This window comes from Leptodactylus fuscus, chromosome 11, assembly GCF_031893055.1.
Source record: "Leptodactylus fuscus isolate aLepFus1 chromosome 11, aLepFus1.hap2, whole genome shotgun sequence".
NCBI lineage: Eukaryota > Metazoa > Chordata > Amphibia > Anura > Leptodactylidae > Leptodactylus > Leptodactylus fuscus.
In genome coordinates, this window is record NC_134275.1 from 10,257,217 (window position 1) to 10,279,741 (window position 22,525).

Consider the following 22,525-nt stretch of genomic DNA (forward strand, 5'->3'; position numbering starts at 1 on the left):
TATACCCCAGAGCTGCGCTCACTATTCTGCTGGTACAGTCACTGTGTACATACATTACATTACCTATCCTGTATTATACTCCAGAGCTGCGCTCACTATTCTGCTGGTCACTGTGTACTTACATTACATTACTTATCCTGTATTATACCCCAGAGCTGCGCTCACTATTCTGCTGGTGCCGTCACTGTGTACATACATTACATTACCTATCCTGTATTATACTCCAGAGCTGCACTCACTATTCTGCTGGTACAGTCACTGTGTACATACATTACATTACTTATCCTGTATTATACTCCAGAGCTGCGCTCACTATTCTGCTGGTACAGTCACTGTGTACATACATTACATTACTTATCCTGTATTATACTCCAGAGCTGCGCTCACTATTCTCCCCTGTAGTATATAGTGCGCTGTCGTCTTGCTGTACACTATATATCTCTGCTGTTAGTTTGTTGCCCCCTCAGTCGGTTTCTTCTCCATTAGGGGCGGAGCCTATAGTGTGTGACGTCTCCTCATGGCGGACAGATAAACATCTTCATCTCCCACAGCAATGCAAAAGGAAACAAAAACAAGCTCCCCCTGCAGGCCGGGCCGGGCCGCGCTGTGTTGCTCGGGGTGACAAGGCCAGTAATAAAGCTGTCCATCTTCTGTTACCATAGAAACCTGAAGAAAATTCTTAGTATATGTAAAAAAAAACAAAAAAAAAAACTTTATTGTCCATGCTCTGCGCACACACCCGTCATGTTTCTGACTCCCACCCCGGTCGTATGTCACGTGTCTCTGTTGTTATGCCTCACTGTCACATGACTGAGGGTAGTACGTCGGCGCTGTGAGCGGCATCTCCCGGCATGCTGCGCGGTACGTGTCATGCGTCCTCTCATGGCCGTCCTGCCCCGGGTGCTGCTGGGAGTTGTAGTTTCTGCTCTGTCCCCGCTGCCCGCAGGTTGTCCCGGCCATGGCGTCTGCAGGGAACATGGAGACCCCGGAGCGCGGACACCACAGACCCTTCCTGATAGGAGTGAGCGGCGGCACGGCCAGCGGAAAGGTGAGCGGGGGAGAGGGGGTTAATAGTGCAGACCGGGGTCTCCGCTGCAGGTCACAGGGGCTGTCACTGTCTATGGCAGTGTCCTCTATTACTGGAGTGTGAGCGACCCCTCAGTGACAGGAGGAACAGCCCGACCCCTCAGTGACAGGAGGAACAACCCTACACCGACCCCACAGTGACAGGAGGAACGACCCTACACCGACCCCACAGTGACAGGAGGAACGACCCTACACCGACCCCACAGTGACAGGAGGAACGACCCCACACCGACCCCACAGTGACAGGAGGAACGACCCCACACCGACCCCTCAGTGACAGGAGGAACGACCCCACACCGACCCCACAGTGACAGGAGGAACGACCCCACACCGACCCCTCAGTGACAGGAGGAACGACCCCACAGTGACAGGAGGAACGACCCCACAGTGACAGGAGGAACGACCCCACACCGACCCCACAGTGACAGGAGGAACGACCCCACACCGACCCCACAGTGACAGGAGGAACGACCCCACACCGACCCCACAGTGACAGGAGGAACGACCCCACACCGACCCCACAGTGACAGGAGGAACGACCCCACACCGACCCCACAGTGACAGGAGGAACGACCCCACACCGACCCCACAGTGACAGGAGGAACGACCCCACACCGACCCCACAGTGACAGGAGGAACGACCCCACACCGACCCCACAGTGACAGGAGGAACGACCCCACACCGACCCCACAGTGACAGGAGGAACGACCCCACACCGACCCCACAGTGACAGGAGGAACGACCCCACACCGACCCCACAGTGACAGGAGGAACGACCCCACACCGACCCCACAGTGACAGGAGGAGCGTCCCCACACCGACCCCACAGTGACAGGAGGAGCGACCCCACACCGACCCCACAGTGACAGGAGGAGCGACCCCACACCGACCCCACAGTGACAGGAGGAGCGACCCCACACCGACCCCACAGTGACAGGAGGAGCGACCCCACACCGACCCCACAGTGACAGGAGGAGCGACCCCACACCGACCCCACAGTGACAGGAGGAGCGACCCCACACCGACCCCACAGTGACAGGAGGAGCGACCCCACACCGACCCCACAGTGACAGGAGGAGCGACCCCACACCGACCCCACAGTGACAGGAGGAGCGACCCCACACCGACCCCACAGTGACAGGAGGAGCGACCCCACACCGACCCCACAGTGACAGGAGGAGCGACCCCACACCGACCCCACAGTGACAGGAGGAGCGACCCCACACCGACCCCACAGTGACAGGAGGAGCGACCCCACACCGACCCCACAGTGACAGGAGGAGCGACCCCACAGTGACAGGAGGAGCGACCCCACACCGACCCCACAGTGACAGGAGGAGCGACCCCACACCGACCCCACAGTGACAGGAGGAGCGTCCCCACACCGACCCCACACCGACCCCACAGTGACAGGAGGAGCGACCCCACACCGACCCCACAGTGACAGGAGGAGCGACCCCACACCGACCCCACAGTGACAGGAGGAGCGACCCCACAGTGACAGGAGGAGCGACCCCACACCGACAGGAGGAGCGACCCCACACCGACCCCACAGTGACAGGAGGAGCGACCCCACACCGACCCCACAGTGACAGGAGGAGCGACCCCACACCGACCCCACAGTGACAGGAGGAGCGACCCCACACCGACCCCACAGTGACAGGAGGAGCAACCCTACACCGACCCCACAGTGACAGGAGGAGCGTCCCTACACCGACCCCACAGTGACAGGAGGAACAACCCTACACCGACCCCACAGTGACAGGAGGAACAACCCTACACCTACCCCACAGTGACAGGAGGAACAACCCTACACCTACCCCACAGTGACAGGAGGAACGACCCTACACTGACCCCACAGTGACAGGAGGAACAACCCTACACCTACCCCACAGTGACAGGAGGAACGACCCTACACTGACCCCACAGTGACAGGAGGAGCGACCCCACAGTGACAGGAGGAGCAACCCCACACCGACCCCACAGTGACAGGAGGAGCGTCCCTACACCGACCCCACAGTGACAGGAGGAGCGTCCCTACACCGACCCCACAGTGACAGGAGGAGCGACCCTACACCGACCCCACAGTGACAGGAGGAGCGACCCTACACCGACCCCACAGTGACAGGAGGAGCGACCCTACACCGACCCCACAGTGACAGGAGGAGCGTCCCTACACCGACCCCACAGTGACAGGAGGAACAACCCTACACTGACCCCACAGTGACAGGAGGAGCAACCCTACACCGACCCCACAGTGACCCCACAGTGACAGGAGGAACAACCCTACACCTACCCCACAGTGACAGGAGGAACAACCCCACACCGACCCCACAATGACAGGAGGAGCGACCCCACAGTGACAGGAGGAACAACCCTACACCGACCCCACAGTGACAGGAGGAACAACCCCACAGTGACAGGAGGAACGACCCCACAGTGACAGGAGGAGCAACCCTACACCGACCCCACAGTGACAGGAGGAACGTCCCTACACCGACCCCACAGTGACAGGAGGAACGTCCCTACACCGACCCCACAGTGACAGGAGGAGCGACCCTACACCGACCCCACAGTGACAGGAGGAACGTCCCTACACCGACCCCACAGTGACAGGAGGAACGTCCCTACACCGACCCCACAGTGACAGGAGGAACGTCCCTACACCGACCCCACAGTGACAGGAGGAGCGACCGTACACCGACCCCACAGTGACAGGAGGAACGTCCCTACACCGACCCACAGTGACAGGAGGAACGTCCCTACACCGACCCCACAGTGACAGGAGGAACGTCCCTACACCGACCCCACAGTGACAGGAGGAGCAACCCTACACCGACCCCACAGTGACAGGAGGAGCAGCCCTACACCGACCCCGCAGTGACAGGAGGAACGTCCCTACACCGACCCCGCAGTGACAGGAGGAGCAGCCCTACACCGACCCCGCAGTGACAGGAGGAACAACCCCACACCTACCCCATAGTGACAGGAGGAACAACCCTACACCGACCCCACAGTGACAGGAGGAGCGACCCCACAGTGACAGGAGGAGCGTCCCTACACCGACCCCCACAGTGACAGGAGGAGCGCCTCTGCACCAGCTGCCTCTGTTACACAGTTCTGACTTGACAGTTCTCACAGCTGAGGGTTTGTTACAATTGCATAAATCGTAGACAGAGTTCTCTCCTGCCGTGATAGTTTAGAATGTTCAGTCTGGAGGTTTCTCTGGCCTGGAAATAGTCAGTTTGGTAGGAGAGAATTATAAGTGGATTCATATCTACACCTACCACTAGAGGGAGCTCACTATATAAAGGTTATACAGCCACCACTAGAGGGAGCTCACTATATAAAGGTTATACAGCCACCACTAGAGGGAGCTCACTACATACAGGTTATACAGCCACCACTAGAGGGAGCTCACTATATACAGGTTATACAGCCACCACTAGAGGGAGCTCACTATATACAGATGTGTTATTGATGTGATTTTCAGCAGTGTACTATTGTGAGCTCCCCCTATTGGTGGTTGCCAGTAGTCGGACTCCTATACTGTAGCTCTGGCTGAATGACTATTGCAGGGGATTTGTTGTTCTGTTATGAATTGGTGCAGGGCTGGTCCAGGGGAACATCCGCTATAAATTTTATTTCCATAGGGCTGAGGTCACCTGTGCTGCGAGGGTCCTGTATATATGACACCTATATAAATTTACAACTCAGTCCATGTTGCCCGGTGTCACTGCGGGGGCAGGAGGGGTCAGACTTTGCCCCCTGCACATATTGACCTTTGTTAACCACTTACTGCCCAGTAGAGAGTCATTTCCAGTTTCCTATAGAGGTCAGCAGTTCTCCAGGCATCATGGCTGATTCACTGACACCTTGTACTGCGCCCCCTGCTGGCACAGAGCTGCAGCTGCTTCACATATATTGGCCACAAGGTGGCGACACCCTTCTCTGTACTTTGTGGGTTTCCCTGACGTCGTCGTCTTGTCTGTCGTCCAGTCCACAGTGTGTGAGAAGATTATGGAGCTGCTGGGGCAGAACGAGGTTGACCAATGTCAGAGGAAGGTGGTCATATTAAGCCAAGACCGATTCTACAAGGTGCTGACTGCCGAGCAGAAGGCCCGGGCCCTGAAGGGGCAGTACAACTTCGATCACCCTGGTGAGTGGCCCTAAGCTGCCCCTTTATACACCGCTGCCCCCCGGTCCTCACGTCATGTGATCACAATGTTCCCTTCTCTTTCCTTAGATGCTTTTGACAACGATCTGATGTCCCGGACACTCACCAAGATCCTGGAGGGGCAAATCGTGGACGTCCCCATGTATGACTTTGTCACTCACTCCAGGTGAGACGCTCCCAGCTCTGGGGTACATGTACCGGGGCTGACTGTGGCCCCTGCACCGCTCCGGGTCATCATAATATAGAGCTCTCCCTAATGTCCTGCTCAGCTGGGTGATCGCCACCTTGTGGCCCCCGGCTGCACTGCACACAGATGAATACAGCTGCAGCTTCTCTCTCTGCAGGTTACCGGAGACGACGACCGTCTACCCCGCTGACGTGCTGCTGTTCGAGGGCATTCTGGCCTTCTATAACCAGGAGATCAGGGACATGTTCCACCTCAAGCTGTTTGTGGACACAGACTCGGACGTCAGGTTGTCCCGGAGAGGTGAGTCAGGCGAGAGGTTCGGGGTCCCCGCATTGCCACGGACAGTCGCTGTGACCGGGGGGCTGCTGTGTGTGACCTGGCCCTGATCCTCTACCGCTGACATCCATCTTATGGGATCTTTCCTCTCGTAGTCCTGCGAGACATGAAGCGCGGCAGAGAGCTGGAGCAGATCCTCACACAGTACACGACCTTCGTGAAGCCGGCCTTCGAGGAATTCTCCCTGCCGGTAATATTCTGACAAGTCTCCTCGTATCGATCACTAAGGGCTAGTTCAGACTGTAATGTGGCTGCGTTGTGATATCTCCCCCTGCATCGTTGTCACCATTGCCCGCTCCAGGAGCACAAATAGCCCATATTGGAGGGAAGTGAAGTGACCCCCAAACCACGCCCCTTTACAATTAGCCACGCCCTTTCTCATTTTTGATCATTTGGCACTAATGGCAGATCTGCAGCCGTAATACTGACCGTGGGCTGCGGCCTGGTCTGAGCTGTCCCTTACTGAAGTGTCTCCTGCACGCCGATTACTCGCTTCGGTGGTCACTGCCAATCTCTATCGTTTTCTTCTCCCTGTAGACTAAGAAGTATGCTGATGTCATCATCCCGCGGGGTGTGGATAACATGGGTGAGTGCAGGAGGAGGCATCTTTGCTTACACTTTGTATCATTAGGTGGGGGCGCTGTTGCATTATTGTCTATAGGGTGGCAGTGGTGGTAAGCGGTACTGCAGCTCATACAGAACAGTGAATGGAGTGTCCAAGACCCCAAGTGTATGTGATGGGTGGGTGTCTGTCCCCACTGTGGCTGTCAGTGGCTGTCTGCAGGGTGTTTCGCTCCTCTTCAGGCGGGAGCGGAGCTGCAGTTTCCCCGTCATCACTGCTATAGCGTACGGCTCTGTCACAATGGCGCTGGGCTCTATTCCCGTACAGGCAGAGCTATCACCATGCATACAGTATCAGTGCGGGCTCCGAGCAATCAGTTACTGGGGACCCATCCTGTGACTAGGTCATCACTATCCAAAACACTTGGGTATCCCCTTGATCATTGGTATTGTGACTATTCCTGCCTGTCTGTAGGGGGCGCTCTTACCCTGCTCTCTGACCTTTCTTCTCCCCTCGCAGTGGCCATTAACCTGATTGTGCAGCACATCCAGGACATCCTGAATGGTGACATCTGTAAGTGGCAGCGCGGGTCTGTCAATGGGCGGTCGCAGAAAAGAAGCTTCCCGGGCCCCGGCGAGCCAGGAGGAGTTCTGGTCCCGGGGAAGCGCACTCACCTGGAGTCCAGCAGCCGGCCACACTGAGCGCACAGTGAGATCAGTCTCCTCATCATTCCATATCCGGCAGGTGCCGACATCGAGCGCTGGGACTAAGTGCCGCCACAATGGGGAATCGGTTGTTATTTTTGAAGCATTTCTCATTTTTCGGATATTTACCCGCTGATGATTGACGACAATGGTAAGAAGAGACATTTATCATGTGACTGGAGCGCACAGCGCCCCCTGGTGGACCTGCCAGTCAAAATGGAATCTGGAACCTCATGTTAAAATCCTGTGCTGTGTTCATAGATATGACGTGAGCTCACCCCTCCCCCACTGACTACATAAGCTGCACCTTGTACCCCATCCCCCACTCCTGACATGGCAGATAGTTAGTGACGCTGGCTATGATTTCTTCCTGGCACCTTCTACACAGACGGACACACAACGATGAGGGTTGTAGTAGTGGAGACGCCGGCGGCCGCAGAGATGAAGGGTAATAAATGTTGTCATAGATTTCCTTAATGTCAGGTGATCGGGACGGCCAATCACGTGGTTGCGTTCACAGCGTTTCTATGGTGGGTGTGACCAGTCTGGAATCAGCCTCACGTGTGTGAACGCGGCCATATCAGGACACGGGGCCTCATCTCTCTGTAATAGCCAATCAGAGTCCAGATTTCTCTAGAGACAAAGCTGTGTTGTGATTGGCTGCTACAAGGACAGGTTTAGTTCATTTTGACCATTCCAAGATGGCGGTAGACTGTGCGTTACACATGGGGCAGCGCAGTCTACTGCTAATTTTTTAAGAGTTTCCAATTTTTAGGTAATTGAAGTGAAATCTTCCTTATGACCCCGCAATGATATAGAGGCGGGAGTCTTCCTAATTCTGGCGAAACCTACTCCAGCCTGCCTGGTTTGGATAGGCTTCTACTGGTGGAAGAGCAGAGGCCCCCCCATATACCTGTAGTTGGGGTCCGGGGCAGCCATGTCCATCATTAGTCCTCACGCTGCTGCATATGGGGGGCCTCTGCTCGTCCACCAGAAGAAGCTTCATGTACATCCATCTGTATGACCAGGGAGACAACATGGAGGACGCAGATAGTGTGTGACCAGGAGAGACGGTAATGGCCCAAATGTTCTGAGGCCCCGGGGCCCCTCCTGGTGACACCTCCTATATCTGCTATATAAGGACATCACCGCCATATAATAACTGTGTATAGCGTGTATTCACACACAGCAGATCTGTAGCAGTAAAACCTGTTCTATACATGTACATGGAACAGACACGTCTGTCACAGATCTGCCAGGTGTGAACATGTCACATGATGGCCGAGCAAAACCGACACCTAAACCTGTAGAGAGACTCCAGCGGGGGTCCGGTGAGATCTGAGGGGCTGTTTGTGGGGTGAGGTCGCCCCTACTCTAGAGCGCCCCCTCACACCTCAGCGTCCTGAATGGTCGCTCACACTGGGCTCTATCTTCTGGATCCACCTTGTAGCTTAATTGTCTTAATTTTGCACTTTATGCTTATGCAAATGAGCGGACCTCCGGCGAGCGCGTGGCATGCTGGGACTGGCTGGAGGTCGGCGGCGGCTGCTGCTGTAGATAATCAGATGCGACATTTCATTAGTCGTTTCCTCGTCCAGGCTGCTGCCTTTTAATGACGGAAACCAGAGGCCGGTGATCAGGGCACTGCTGGGGGTTGTAGTCCTTGTTCTAGCAGATGGCAGCACGACTGTTATATTCTGTCACCATCTCCTCTGTCCTCGGCGTCCCGTCACCAGTATTCTCAGTGTAAACGGCAATAACATCATCGTCATTAAAAGGAAATTATCGTATAAACAGCGTCTGTCGTGTTATTAGCGTCATACGGTATCGGCTGTCAGTGAATGGAAACATCACGTGATTTCTGCCGCGCACAGACTAGTCGCTGACACTACGTACAACAGATTTCACTAAATACCTTTATTGTGTGGGCAGAGCACAGATGTCACGTGACTTCCATCAGGGTGGAGCTTCCTTCTGTGCTCCGTGCTGCCCCCTGCTGTGCGTCTCTACCACCGTCTTGCCTGCAGCTTGTATGGGATATCTGTACAGTCCTTGCTGCAGGTTGTCAGCTCTGTGTCAGGCTCGTCCGACCACGGCGCCACCTCCTGGTCACCTCCACAGTGATACTCACACTGTACAGGAGACTGGAGCTTCCTAACCTATATTTTGCTATTCCTTTAAACACCTTACATTGACTCCATGACCTCTCAGGCCCAGCTCATCATCATCATCTTCACTCTGACACATTCATGGTCACCGGTGCAAGTCCTCGCCTTCCCTCACTTTCTAATGAGAATGTCCCAGGTGTCTTTCCACCTTAAACCTCTCAATTCTTGCGGTGACAGGGCCGGCTCTCCGTAGGTAAGGGGACAGAGCTTACTAAAGATCAGGACAACACTGGACATCCAGACCAGCAGGACGGCACAGAAGGTGTTTTGTAAAGTGTCAGACCTAAAGCAGAGACCGGACCAATGAGTAAAGACCCCAGGACAGGACCAGCCGTCACCATACAAAGCACAGGCAGAGCCCTCACCTGATCAGATGCTGGTGGACATGTTCCAGGACTGGAGGCAGCAGCAGGATCTGCAGGGTCAGGGCCGGGAGGTAATGATACAGGAAGAGGGTCTTCTCCATCAGGAAGAATGGTAGGTAATTCACAGCCCAGCCCCCGAGGCACAGAGTCCCGGTGAGCTGTAAAGCATGCCAGGTGCCTGCAGATACAACATACGGACGTGTCATCCCCAGTGGTCAGGCTGCCAGCGCCTTGTGGGTCTCTACAGGTGACAGAACTCATCTCTGACCTTGTGGGATGTCGTGGATTCTCCGGTGAAGCCGCAGCAGGTAGTAAAGGAAGAGGACGGTGTAGCCTGCGGCTCCAGCATTGGCAGAATACCAGATCACAGGGTTCCCCAGCAGCTGGATCTGAGCCTGGAAGTGGACAAGACAGTGACATAACATCAGCACATAGGGGGACACAAGGGGAGCAACCAAAAATGTAACAACTGTAAGACTAGAATCCTCCTCCCCTCATGGTGTAACGCTCCCCCAGCAGCCAAAAAACCTGCTACAACCCCCCATGAGGAAGAGGAGACGAACAACTAACATGGGGAACAATTTACACAAACTCTGGATGTGACTGCCATAGACAACACACAACTAACCCGAGGGCCGAGCAGCTCTGACCTAAAGGGAATTCACTGCCACAAACTGGGGGATTCTCCGGCGGCAGAATGGTGGAGGGGTGACAGACACCGCACCAAGTGACAGATCTCAGGGGATGAAGCTGCAATACCAAGTATCGCCACTACTAGGTAGATGGAGCACTGCAAACACAGAGGATTAGCAGGGGAGGGGGGACCGAGCGCAGAACCCCCACTGATCTGATAGCCTGAGGGGGCGCTATATGCCTAATTTTGGTGCACTTTTAATACGTTACAATCCATAATACGTTACTAAACATGTCACAAAGCAGCAGCTCCTCTCACTTTGCTTCTTTACAGACAGAAATGAATGGATATAAGACGGCCCTCTCATCATACAGTGGGGGGCGCTGCAGCCATATTGGACACAATCTTTGTGCTCCCCTCACATTAATGAGACCTTTTGCTGAGGGATATAGCACATAAACCAATGAGTGTCCACTCACCGTAGTCCTGGGATGGAGCCAGTAGGCGATGCTGGTGTCCAGTGTGACCCAGTCTAGAGGTGACGAGCAGTACTTGTGCTCCGGACTGTCGCTCCGCATAGTCAGCATCTTCCACTAGGGGGCAGACAAAGCAATGTCTAAATGCTCCAGTATAAAGCTGCACTGACTGCTCTGTGTACACCCCCAGAACCCACAGCTATAACCTGACATGGGGCACCTACCTGTAACTATAATATGACATGGAGCACATACCCGCAACTATAATATGACATGGAGCACCTACCTGCAGCTATACCATGACATGGGGCACCTACCCGCAGTTATGACATGACATGGGGTATCTACCTGCAGCTATAACATGACATGGGGCACTTACCTGCAGCTCCCAGAACCGCGCCATGAAGCTGAGGTTCCTTGCCACATCCATCTGTGCCGGAGTGTGCAGCTCCTCCTCTCGCTCTGCCTGCTCCCGACCTATAGACAGTAGATATTCAGGACATGACAGGCCGGCTCTGAGCCTCTGCCGCCTCCTCCATACACTTACTCTTGCCGTATCGATGCTCCTCCACGTTCCACACCAGACTCTGATGAGAACCTTTTGCCACTTTGTCCCCCACAATCTCCAGCTGCCGGAAGCCCCAGTCTGGTAATGTGGAGCCGCTGAGCTGCAGGGAGAGCACAAGTCACCGGCCAGTCACACAAGCTTCAGCTGGAAGGTGGATTAGACTTCAGGGATTATTCAGACGTCACAGTTATGGGTGAACACACACACACAATACATTATCCCCACCACATTTTCACTACTGCACACCATGGCTGATAACAGGGGGCAATAGCTGCGATTACCTTCAGGGCAGCCGATGTGTTCACATGGACCAGCTTCACTTCAGACAGGATCGTCTTCCACGCGTCTCGATCTGACTCCCGATTTATGATCTCCTGTAAGGACAGGCTGACGTTACTGTCAAACCCACACCGTCCTGTGTCAATAAAGCTTTGTCATTTTCAAGACCTCCGCTTGCTATCAGTGAGGGGGAAACTGAAGTGAATGAGACTGCGACCCCATGTAACACCCTACATGATACATCACAATATCAGAGCCCTCTCTTATACAGGACGTAGCACTCTAGCCCCCTCCAGTCTCGGCTCAGAAGCTGACACTCACCACCTTCCACAGCGTCTGTGCCGGCATGGAGATGTTATAGTCTATATAACAGGAGATTTCTTGGGCATAGGGTGAAAAGGGGGCAGCGACATCATGTCTGGGGGGAGACAAAACAAGTCAGAGAGTATCCATCCTACATGTACATACAGTGTAACACATTCAGTGACACCTACGTGTTGAGGAATCGTGCCGTCATCCCGTGTACCAGCTGTACGGTGTCTCCGTGTCTCACTGGGCGCGGTGGCGAGCTGACAACCATGTCCTGTCTGGGTAAGTGACAACACAATAGTTCCCTCCTCCTCCTCCTCAGTGAGGTGTCTCACACACACTATATATATGTATATATACCGTATCATGTGATTACCGTGTGGGGTCCTTGACAATCCACCAGTTGTTGACATCTTTGTAGGGGTAGCAGGTGACCTGTTGCTGGTGTGAGCTCCCGCGTCCCCCCTCGTACCTGCAGGAGGAAAACAGCAGTGAAAGCTGAAGATATGCGCGTATGATATAAGGAGCCTGTACGAGTGGAGTGCCCCTTTAAGTAGAAGTTAGCACTCACATGATGGGGTAGGTGTTCTTGTGTGAGTGCAACCAGCATGGCACTGGTTTACCCAGCGTGTTCCTCAGAGTGATCTGCGATCCGAAAGCCACCTCCAGCGGCTGACCCTGCGTGATCCGAGACAGGCCGCCCTGACAAGACAGACAAGGTCAGAGCTATCCACAGGATTGATGATCGGTCAGGAGTGACACCGGGATCCCGCACAGATCAGCTGTTCTAGCAGGCTCTGGGTGTCAGCTGCTAGTGGACGGGTAGCATGTGCAATGTCGCTCCGAGGCTGATAATAAGAGGGCAGCTGTAGCCCCGTCCACTGCCGGTGTCCCATATTACTGCAGGTGTGGATTTTGGGTTCCTGCCGGTAACCGGGAACATCCCTGAATGTTTGCCGACAACCTGCCCAGACCTATCTCACAGCTGAGGGTTTATTCCATCTGTTTCCTGTGCCAATGTATCAGCGATGGTAACATATATCTGTCTGGGCCCTGCATGAGGATTGTCTCAGCTGGATGCAACTGTACCAAACCCTCAGCTGAGAGAAGTGTTAGCTCAGGATGAATGAGAATGGTGCGGTTCACTGAAAGCAAACGGAGGTGTCCACAATACACAACCATTATATAGTCGCTTCTCTTTAGACCGTGAACAGAGTCAATGCTTTCCCAGCTATGGACAAAATCCTCTATCTAAAGAAGAGAGGACAAGTGTCTGCAATGACTAAGGGGGCCGAACATTGGGACCCAAATAGATGTATAAATGGGGGTCCTGAGTGTCCCGTGTAGACGCGGGGGTGGAGCTCATGTGTGACTACCGCACCAATGACTTCTATGGGACACCTATCTATGCCAGTCCCATAGCACTGAATGGTGCAATGGTGTCACATGTGCATCTCCACTATTCACTTTGGACACCCCTATTTTTGTGAGTATGAGGGGGCCCAAAGAATAAGACATTGTATTGGAGTTGTTACCTCTAGACTGGATTGGAAGGCGCTGCTCATGATATGGTCGTGGGGTCCAGAACGTGTCAGAACAGACAGGTGTATGTAGAACATCCCCAGGTACAGGAGCGCAGGGAGCAGGAGCAGCGCCAGGCCCCGGGCCCCCACGTGACAGAGCACCAACACCTGCACATAAGAGGAAGATGCTGACAGGCCGCCACCCACAATGCATCAGGAGCGCCGACGCTTCACTTACGTACATTGGATAGTTTCCGATCACCAAGAAGCTGCCAACTGTGCGCGCCAGCGAGGACCAAGACCAGGAGGTAGGAGAAGAGCCCAATGTACTTCACACTGAGAATGGGAAAGGAGAAGGTCAGAGAGGAAGGCAGGCAGGAGATGGGGTGTGAGGAGAACCAACTACTTACCCCACCGCACAGGAGCAGGAGACACCGGTCAGGACCAACCACAACCACCAGCGTGTACAGAAGGGACTGGGGGGAGGCAGAGGACAAACATTAGGATCAGAGACACAGCAGAGGGTGCCAGGGCAGAGAAGTGTGAAAACAGCCCTGCACCCAATATTCTGTAGGTAATGGAAACAGTCAGCAAGCATGGGTATAGACAATCCCAAACAGCCGATCCTGCAATGTCTAATCTGCAACCTTTCCCAAAATTGAAATCACCACAAAAATTACTAAACAAGCAGAGAATAGATAATAGTGAGCGCAGCTCTGGAGTATAATACAGGTTATATACACACTGGTACATTTGCTGGTAAATTCACTGACTTATAGATACTGAGTAGTTCTTATTACAAATGTTTTACTGAGGGGAAAAAATTCCCAAAGGAGTACAAAAAATGAAAATAAAACTTAACCTTTATTGATTATGCAGATAAAACCATTAATAGGTAAAAACAGATATTTGAATCCGGCCGCCTGGGCAGTAGTACACCCAAGTGCAACAGGTGTGCTCTAGATCAAGCAACACCAAAAGGTATGGAGCGGTCCTGCTGGTGGTCAGTGCACCTACCGCTAGTTTGTTTATTGGTACACAGTGGCTGCTGCCACGTGTAATGGAACAATTCTCGTACATTTGAGCCCCTGATGATTCTCATATAGAGATGAAACGCATAGGGTGAAGTTGCAGTTTAACTAGTCATATGCCAGTACATGAAGTTCTGAAGCTCCCTGACTATTGGTGTAATAGTGGTCCGACTTCCTTCCCTGTTGGTGTGGCACAAGGCCAGTATCCTCAGGGGGGGAGGAGGCAACTTTCACTGTGTTATATTCATCTGAAGTCAGTGGAGTGATATTTGATTCAGTACCATCAAATATCTGGCATATTTGAATTGATATGGCTAGGGAGTGAGGGTATTAGTGGTAAGGGCGATAAAGCATTGTGACAGGCACATTTGCCCTTTACATTTACCCCACTTACCTTTTGGTGTTGCTTGATCTAGAGCACACCTGTTGCACTTGGGTGTACTACTGCCCAGGCGGCCGGATTCAAATATCTGTTTTTACCTATTAATGGTTTTATCTGCAATATCAATAAAGGTTACATTTGCTGGTATTCTATGTGATCCCACTCTGCAATGTTACTTTTATCTCACTGGACTTACCTGGTTTGCTGATAGTTATGAAACTTGAGGTAGGACAAGATGGCCAAAAGTATGAAAAATATGAGGAAGGACTCTAGAAGAATCAGACGGGACTGAGTGACCAGGGCATTTTCTAGAACAGGGATAAGTACAGGGTTACACTCACAGATAACTACTTGTATCTGATGATACTCAATGTATATAAAACCCAGTGTCTTCCAGTGTATACAGCTCCGATGTAAAGCTTTGGGCCTCCATGGTTACAGGCAAACAATTCCCGTGTAATCTTGTACTGTAGTCATGTGTTCCTGTTCTCTGGAATATCACATGACTTTAGGATCAGACTACAGAGGGATTTGTATGTTGTCTGTAACCAATGGGCACACAACACTTTAGCACAGGGCTGTATTCTATCACAGTCTGCAGTGTAGATTCAGTATTTCAGTATTCAGCGCTGGATTAATAGGTTGTGTAGGTGAAAGTAGGTAGGTAAGACTCACCAAAGAGAATTAGCAGAGCCGCAGCCACTCCGGCCCAGGCAGAGTAACCCAGCTCAACCACAATCTGATAGGCAAGTGGGACAGAGAAGCCTCCGGACAGGGCAGGCAGCAGACGCAGCGACCACACGGGGACATTACTGCTGTATTCTTCAGGGGAGAGAAGGCACATGACAGGTATCTATCACAAGTATATAGTAGTAGGCTGACATTTACATTCAGTGATGGGTATTGAAAGGGTTAAGCCTGGACATATAGAGTTACAGCCTGATACAAGATCAGATCCTGTAGGGTAATGTGAGAGTGTGAACAGATTAGTTTGCAGGATTCTGACTGCGGAAGGCTTTATATTAGGACATGTGATCGGCCCGTCTGATGTGTCTTTAGTTTGTGCTTGAAGCTGCAGAAATTGGGAGTAAATCTGATTGTCCGGGGTAGAAGATTCCAGAGAAGTGGTGCAACTCGGGAGAAGTCTTATAGTATACGGGAGTGGGAGGTTCTGATAATAGAGGATTTTAGTCTTAGAAGCAAGACTAACATCAAGAGAAGCAAATATTACTGCAAAGCCAAACCTCTACAGACAGTGATGTGACAGACATCTAACCCCCAGATATCACTTACCGGCCCCAATCCTGTTCCACATGAAATTACCATCGAATCCCCCAAGGTATCCTGCAAGACAAATACATCAGACTGAGAACTAGAAAGGTACCATGAGGTCTCCGTGCCCATGTAGACAGGTGGCACCACCAGGGCCGGACTATCTGCTGAATATCCAGGTGACATGGGATGGTTTCTATCTCATGTTGGATTACATCTGGGCCAAAGAGCTTACAGTATAAATGTCTGGACGTTGGGACCTAGTTGGTTTGTGCTCATGTCATGTCTCACCTCCAAGAGCGAGCAGCATGTGTCCTAGGGGAGGTCCACTGTCATCCAGGAAAAATATCCGTTTCATGTACAGAGAGATGAACTGACCGTAATAAACCTCATCAAACCTGCGAGGGAGAAGCAGAACATTAAGGGGGCCCCGGAATCTGCATAAAGAAACCTTCATCACAGGTTCTGCAACCTTCTACTGAACTTTGTGCACCAAATTCTCTCCAGTTACAAGACTGTGGCTCAGACTTCTTACAGCTGAGGGTTTGTTTTGTGTCATCTCTGGAGTTGTAGATTTCTAACAGCAGGAGGAGCAGCGGGATAGACCCCAAATAAGCGGCTCCTGCACATGACACTGACGTCCTGTCATAAGGGTGTGTTCACACAGCATAATGTTCAGGTCACAAACAGTGTAATGCAGATTTTACATCAATGCCCACAGCTGAAAGAAGACCGATCATCGGATGCCAGGAGTCTGCACCCGCTGATTGTAGAGTGTGAGCGCTATATGGGACAGTGACTGGCAATGTGTGTACAGCGCTGTAGTATATGGTGGCGCTATATAAGAAAGAAAGAAGTAAAAACTTACACAACAGCCGGCGGGTGACAAAGATTCCACAGACGGCTGAGAAGTCCCAACACAGTCAAAGCCACAATGATCAGATTAATGTCCAAGGTGACTACAAAGGGAGATTTCTTAGCAGGAGCCGCCATCTTACTGCAGAGGAAAGGGGGGAGAAGACTCAGGAGAAGCAAATGCAAGAGGGAGGAGGAAGAGGAGGAGGAGGTCACATCCTAGAGGAAGAGAAATACATCAGGAATAAACCAGCAAAAACCCAAATATTACTAACGAAATGTCCCAGATTACATAGTCTGTATACTCCAGAGCTGCGCTCACTATCCTGCTGGTACAGTCACTGTGTCCATACATTACATTACTTATCCTGTATTATACTCCAGAGCTGCGCTCACTATTCTGCTGGTACAGTCACTGTGTACATACATTACATTACTTATCCTGTATTATACTCCAGAGCTGCGCTCACTATCCTGCTGGTACAGTCACTGTGTACATACATTACATTACTTATCCTGTATTATACTCCAGAGCTGCGCTCACTATTCTGCTGGTACAGTCACGGTGTACATACATTACATTACTTATCCTGTATTATACTCCAGAGCTGCGCTCACTATTCTGCTGGTGCAGTCACTGTGTACATACATTACATTACTTATCCTGTATTATACTGCAGAGCTGCGCTCACTATTCTGCTGGTGCAGTCACTGTGTACATACATTACATTACTTATCCTGTATTATACTCCAGAGCTGCGCTCACTATTCTGCTGGTACAGTCACTGTGTACATACATTACATTACTTATCCTGTATTATACCCCAGAGCTGCGCTCACTATTCTGCTGGTACAGTCACTGTGTACATACATTACATTACTTATCCTGTATTATACTCCAGAGCTGCGCTCACTATTCTGCTGGTACAGTCACTGTGTACATACATTACATTACTTATCCTGTATTATACTCCAGAGCTGCGCTCACTATTCTGCTGGTACAGTCACGGTGTACATACATTACATTACTTATCCTGTATTATACTCCAGAGCTGCGCTCACTATTCTGCTGGTGCAGTCACTGTGTACATACATTACATTACTTATCCTGTATTATACTGCAGAGCTGCGCTCACTATTCTGCTGGTGCAGTCACTGTGTACATACATTACATTACTTATCCTGTATTATACTCCAGAGCTGCGCTCACTATTCTGCTGGTACAGTCACTGTGTACATACATTACATTACTTATCCTGTATTATACCCCAGAGCTGCGCTCACTATTCTGCTGGTACAGTCACTGTGTACATACATTACATTACTTATCCTGTATTATACTCCAGAGCTGCGCTCACTATTCTGCTGGTACAGTCACGGTGTACATACATTACATTACTTATCCTGTATTATACTCCAGAGCTGCGCTCACTATTCTGCTGGTACAGTCACTGTGTACATACATTACATTACTTATCCTGTATTATACTCCAGAGCTGCGCTCACTATTCTGCTGGTACAGTCACTGTGTACATACATTACATTACTTATCCTGTATTATACTCCAGAGCTGCGCTCACTATTCTGCTGGTACAGTCACTGTGTACATACATTACATTACCTATCCTGTATTATACTCCAGAGCTGCGCTCACTATTCTGCTGGTACAGTCACTGTGTACATACATTACATTACTTATCCTGTATTATACTCCAGAGCTGCGCTCACTATTCTGCTGGTGCAGTCACTGTGTACATACATTACATTACTTATCCTGTATTATACTCCAGAGCTGTGCTCACTATTCTGCTGGTACAGTTACTGTGTACATACATTACATTACTTATCCTGTATTATACTCCAGAGCTGCGCTCACTATTCTGCTGGTGCAGTCACTGTGTACATACATTACATTACCTATCCTGTATTATACTCCAGAGCTGCGCTCGCTATTCTGCTGGTGCAGTCACTGTGTACATACATTACATTACTTATCCTGTATTATACTCCAGAGCTGCGCTCACTATTCTGCTGGTACAGTCACTGTGTATATACATTACTTATCCTGTATTATACTCCAGAGCTGCGCTCACTATTCTGCTGGTACAGTCACTGTGTATATACATTACTTATCCTGTATTATACTCCAGAGCTGCGCTCACTTTTCTGCTGGTACAGTCACTGTGTACATACATTACATTACTCATCCTGTATCATACTCCAGAGCTGCGCTCACTATTCTGCTGGTACAGTCACTGTGTACATACATTACATTACTTATCCTGTATTATATTCCAGAGCTGCGCTCACTATTCTGCTGGTACAGTCACTGTGTACATACATTACATTATTTATCCTGTATTATACCCCAGAGCTGCGCTCACTATTCTGCTGGTACAGTCACTGTGTACATACATTACATTACTTATCCTGTATTATGGTCCAGAGCTGCGCTCACTATTCTGCTGGTACAGTCACTGTGTACATACATTACATTACTTATCCTGTATTATACTGCAGAGCTGCGCTCACTATTCTACTGGTACAGTCCTTGTGTACATACATTATATTACTTATCCTGTATTATACTCCAGAGCTGCGCTCACTATTCTGCTGGTGCAGTCACTGTGTACATACATTTCTTATCCTGTATTATACTCCAGAGCTGCGCTCACTATTCTGCTGGTACAGTCACTGTGTACAAACATTACATTACTTATCCTGTATTATACTCCAGAGCTGTGCTCACTATTCTGCTGGTACAGTCACTGTGTACATACATTACATTACTTATCCTGTATTATGCTGCAGAGCTGCGCTCACTATTCTGCTGGTGCAGTCACCGTGTACATACATTACATTACTTATCCTGTATTATGCTGCAGAGCTGCGCTCACTATTCTGCTGGTGCAGTCACTGTGTACATACATTACATTACTTATCCTGTATTATACTCCAGAGCTGCGCTCACTATTCTGCTGGTACAGTCACTGTGTACATACATTACATTACTTATCCTGTATTATACTCCAGAGCTGCGCTCACTATTCTGCTGGTACAGTCACTGTGTACATACATTACATTACCTATCCTGTATTATACTCCAGAGCTGCGCTCACTATTTTGCTGGTGCAGTCACCGTGTACATACATTACATTACTTATCCTGTATTATACTCCGGAGCTGCGCTCACTATTCTGCTGGTGCAGTCACTGTGTACATACATTACATTACTTATCCTGTATTATACTCCGGAGCTGCGCTCACTATTCTGCTGGTGCAGTCACCGTGTACATACATTACATTACTTATCCTGTATTATACTCCGGAGCTGCGCTCACTATTCTGCTGGTGCAGTCACTGTGTACATACATTACATTACTTATCCTGTATAATACTCCAGAGCTGCGCTCACTATTCTGCTGGTACAGTCACTGTGTACATACATTACATTACTTATCCTGTATAATACTCCAGAGCTGCGCTCACTATTCTGCTGGTGCAGTCACTGTGTACATACATTACATTACTTATCCTGTATTATACTCCAGAGCTGCGCTCACTATTCTGCTGGTGCAGTCACTGTGTACATACATTACATTACTTATCCTGTATTATACTCCAGAGCTGCGCTCACTATTCTGCTGCTGTACATACTGTCTTCTTCCCCGGTCTCAGGTTTGCAGTGCTGCAGATATAGTTTGTCATTTCCAATGATAAGCGGTAGAATAGTGATTGCAGCTCTGGAGTGGACGTCTCAGGTAGGGACAGTATTATGGTGATGGATATCAGACTTCGCTCCTCTGCTTGCTGTCAGTGAATGGTAACACTATATTCACCTCACTTACAAAGATACAACTGTAACAAACCTGCAGCAGTGAGGTGTGAGGTCTGGACAGTGTAAATACTCCGTAATGTTCTCATTCACTGACAGAAAGCAGAGACATTACAAATGGTGAAACACAAAGTGTACTAGAAAACCGCAGAACTTTTAATTACACGCTTAACAGTATGAACAGTGACCAAATGCAAGGCTGTAAAGTCGGACTGACAATGTCGGCTATTTCTGCACTTGTAATTGACCACTGTCTACACTATCCCTCCTCTGCGGTAACGTCCTGAGCACAAGCACCTGCGGTTCTACTGATAACCGCGCGCGTTTCCCTCTCTCACCTCCTCAGCGGACTCTGGCGGCGACTCGTAAGGTCTGACAGGAGCCGCGCTCGGTTAGTACAGCCTGCGCAGGCGTGCTGGGACGTGATGACGTAATGCAGAGCTTGTAAACTCTGCCACACGAGGGCGCACGGGGTAAAGAAACAAACGATGTCGCCAAGTAGTGCAGCAGCCGCCATATTGTTGGCAGGAAGTCTCAGCACAACATTGTGGTTTTACTGATTTTTATCTTATTTTTTTGGTCATGTTGTTATTCTTCTTCTCCTCCTCCTCCTGACCCTCAGTGCCCTAAGAAATAGGTTATCACAGCGGTAATATGTTATTGCACTGTGCGATCATGATGACGTGCACTATAACATATTGTCAATACTTATGTCAGTGTATGGACGGCCTATAAAATTATGAGGAAAATTTATCTAAACTTATGCCAAAGAAATCGCTTCTTGCAACTGGTCCAAGGGAAATAAGGTATCTGGTTGCTATGGGCGACAGCTCCTCTAACATCTGCACCAGTTGTCATTAATTACCTGCAGCGGCCAATCACAGCGCGGCTTATAGAGTTGTAGGGCATGTCAGTATAGGAAAGGGCAAAGAGATAAGTCTCCAAGAGGCCGGACTGTCCCGAACACTAGTGTGAATGGTGTCCTGTAATGTCACCTGTAGCCTACAACTATCTGAGCAGAAGAGATACAGTAAAGCAAATTGCTGAAAAAGACTATGCTATGATATAAGGGTCAGTACACACAGGACAGGACAGCTTGTGTATATGGGGTAGTCACTGACCGGTCACAGCGTCCATGCTGACCCCTGACTATGATATAAGGGTCAGTACACACAGGACATCACAGCTTGTGTATATGGAGTAGTCACTGACCGGTCACAGCGTCCATGCTGACCCCTGACTATGATATAAGGGACAGTATATACAGGACATCACAGCTTGTGTATATGGAGTAGTCACTGACCGGTCACAGCGTCCATGCTGACCCCTGACTATGATATAAGGGTCAGTACACACAGGACATCACAGCTTGTGTATATGGAGTAGTCACTGACCGGTCACAGCGTCCATGCTGACCCCTGACTATGATATAAGGGACAGTATATACAGGACATCACAGCTTGTGTATATGGAGTAGTCACTGACCGGTCACAGCGTCCATGCTGACCCCTGACTATGATATAAGGGACAGTATATACAGGACAGCACAGCTTGTGTATATGGAGTAGTCACTGACCGGTCACAGCGTCCATGCTGACCCCTGACTATGATATAAGGGTCAGTACACACAGGACAGCACAGCTTGTGTATATGGAGTAGTCACTGACCGGTCAGAGCGTCCATGCTGACCCCTGACTATGATATAAGGGTCAGTACACACAGGACAGCACAGCTTGTGTATATGGAGTAGTCACTGACCGGTCACAGCGTCCATG

The 22,525-nt window shown here is 50.5% G+C and overlaps 2 protein-coding genes across 3 annotated transcripts; one reads left to right on the top strand and one right to left on the bottom strand.

Moving 5' to 3' along the window:
* Positions 1-855: 855 nt before the first annotated feature.
* On the top strand, positions 856-8,826 carry UCK1 (uridine-cytidine kinase 1). Its single transcript, XM_075260649.1, has 7 exons — positions 856-1,048; positions 5,087-5,246; positions 5,334-5,430; positions 5,609-5,751; positions 5,883-5,977; positions 6,325-6,373; positions 6,869-8,826. The coding sequence occupies exons 1-7, from the start codon at positions 959-961 to the stop codon at positions 7,048-7,050; spliced, it is 816 nt and encodes a 271-aa protein (XP_075116750.1). The 5' UTR covers positions 856-958; the 3' UTR covers positions 7,051-8,826.
* Positions 8,827-8,973: 147 nt separating this feature from the next.
* On the bottom strand, positions 8,974-21,136 carry POMT1 (protein O-mannosyltransferase 1). Of its 2 annotated transcripts, none has more exons than XM_075260803.1 (20): positions 21,089-21,136; positions 16,929-17,134; positions 16,352-16,458; positions 16,082-16,132; positions 15,464-15,610; positions 14,985-15,096; positions 13,786-13,851; positions 13,618-13,711; positions 13,388-13,543; positions 12,424-12,554; positions 12,229-12,324; positions 12,038-12,130; positions 11,865-11,961; positions 11,546-11,638; positions 11,244-11,364; positions 11,076-11,173; positions 10,700-10,813; positions 9,855-9,981; positions 9,587-9,764; positions 8,974-9,504 (listed from the first exon to the last, which is right to left on the bottom strand). In XM_075260803.1, the coding sequence occupies exons 2-20, from the start codon at positions 17,051-17,053 to the stop codon at positions 9,333-9,335; spliced, it is 2,178 nt and encodes a 725-aa protein (XP_075116904.1). In that variant the 5' UTR covers positions 17,054-17,134; positions 21,089-21,136; the 3' UTR covers positions 8,974-9,332. The 2 variants fall into 2 exon arrangements, with proteins under 2 accessions (XP_075116904.1, XP_075116905.1); XM_075260804.1 differs by having other exon boundaries at positions 16,929-17,057; positions 21,089-21,108.
* Positions 21,137-22,525: the final 1,389 nt, after the last annotated feature.

What these genes read in the sequence shown, in the direction of transcription:
- UCK1 (XM_075260649.1), top strand. Translation starts at nt 959, where the DNA reads ATGGCGTCTGCAGGGAACATGGAGACCCCGGAGCGCGGACACCACAGA. An exon ending in GTACAACTTCGATCACCCTG is followed by an intron (nt 5,247 to 5,333) that starts GTGAGTGGCCCT and finishes CTCTTTCCTTAG; the next exon opens with ATGCTTTTGACAACGATCTG. An exon ending in GCGGGGTGTGGATAACATGG is followed by an intron (nt 6,374 to 6,868) that starts GTGAGTGCAGGA and finishes CTCCCCTCGCAG; the next exon opens with TGGCCATTAACCTGATTGTG.
- POMT1 (XM_075260803.1), bottom strand. Translation starts at nt 17,053, where the DNA reads ATGGCGGCTCCTGCTAAGAAATCTCCCTTTGTAGTCACCTTGGACATT. An exon ending in CATAACTATCAGCAAACCAG is followed by an intron (nt 13,852 to 14,984) that starts GTAAGTCCAGTG and finishes GCCTCCCCCCAG; the next exon opens with TCCCTTCTGTACACGCTGGT. An exon ending in AAGAACACCTACCCCATCAT is followed by an intron (nt 12,325 to 12,423) that starts GTGAGTGCTAAC and finishes TTCCTCCTGCAG; the next exon opens with GTACGAGGGGGGACGCGGGA.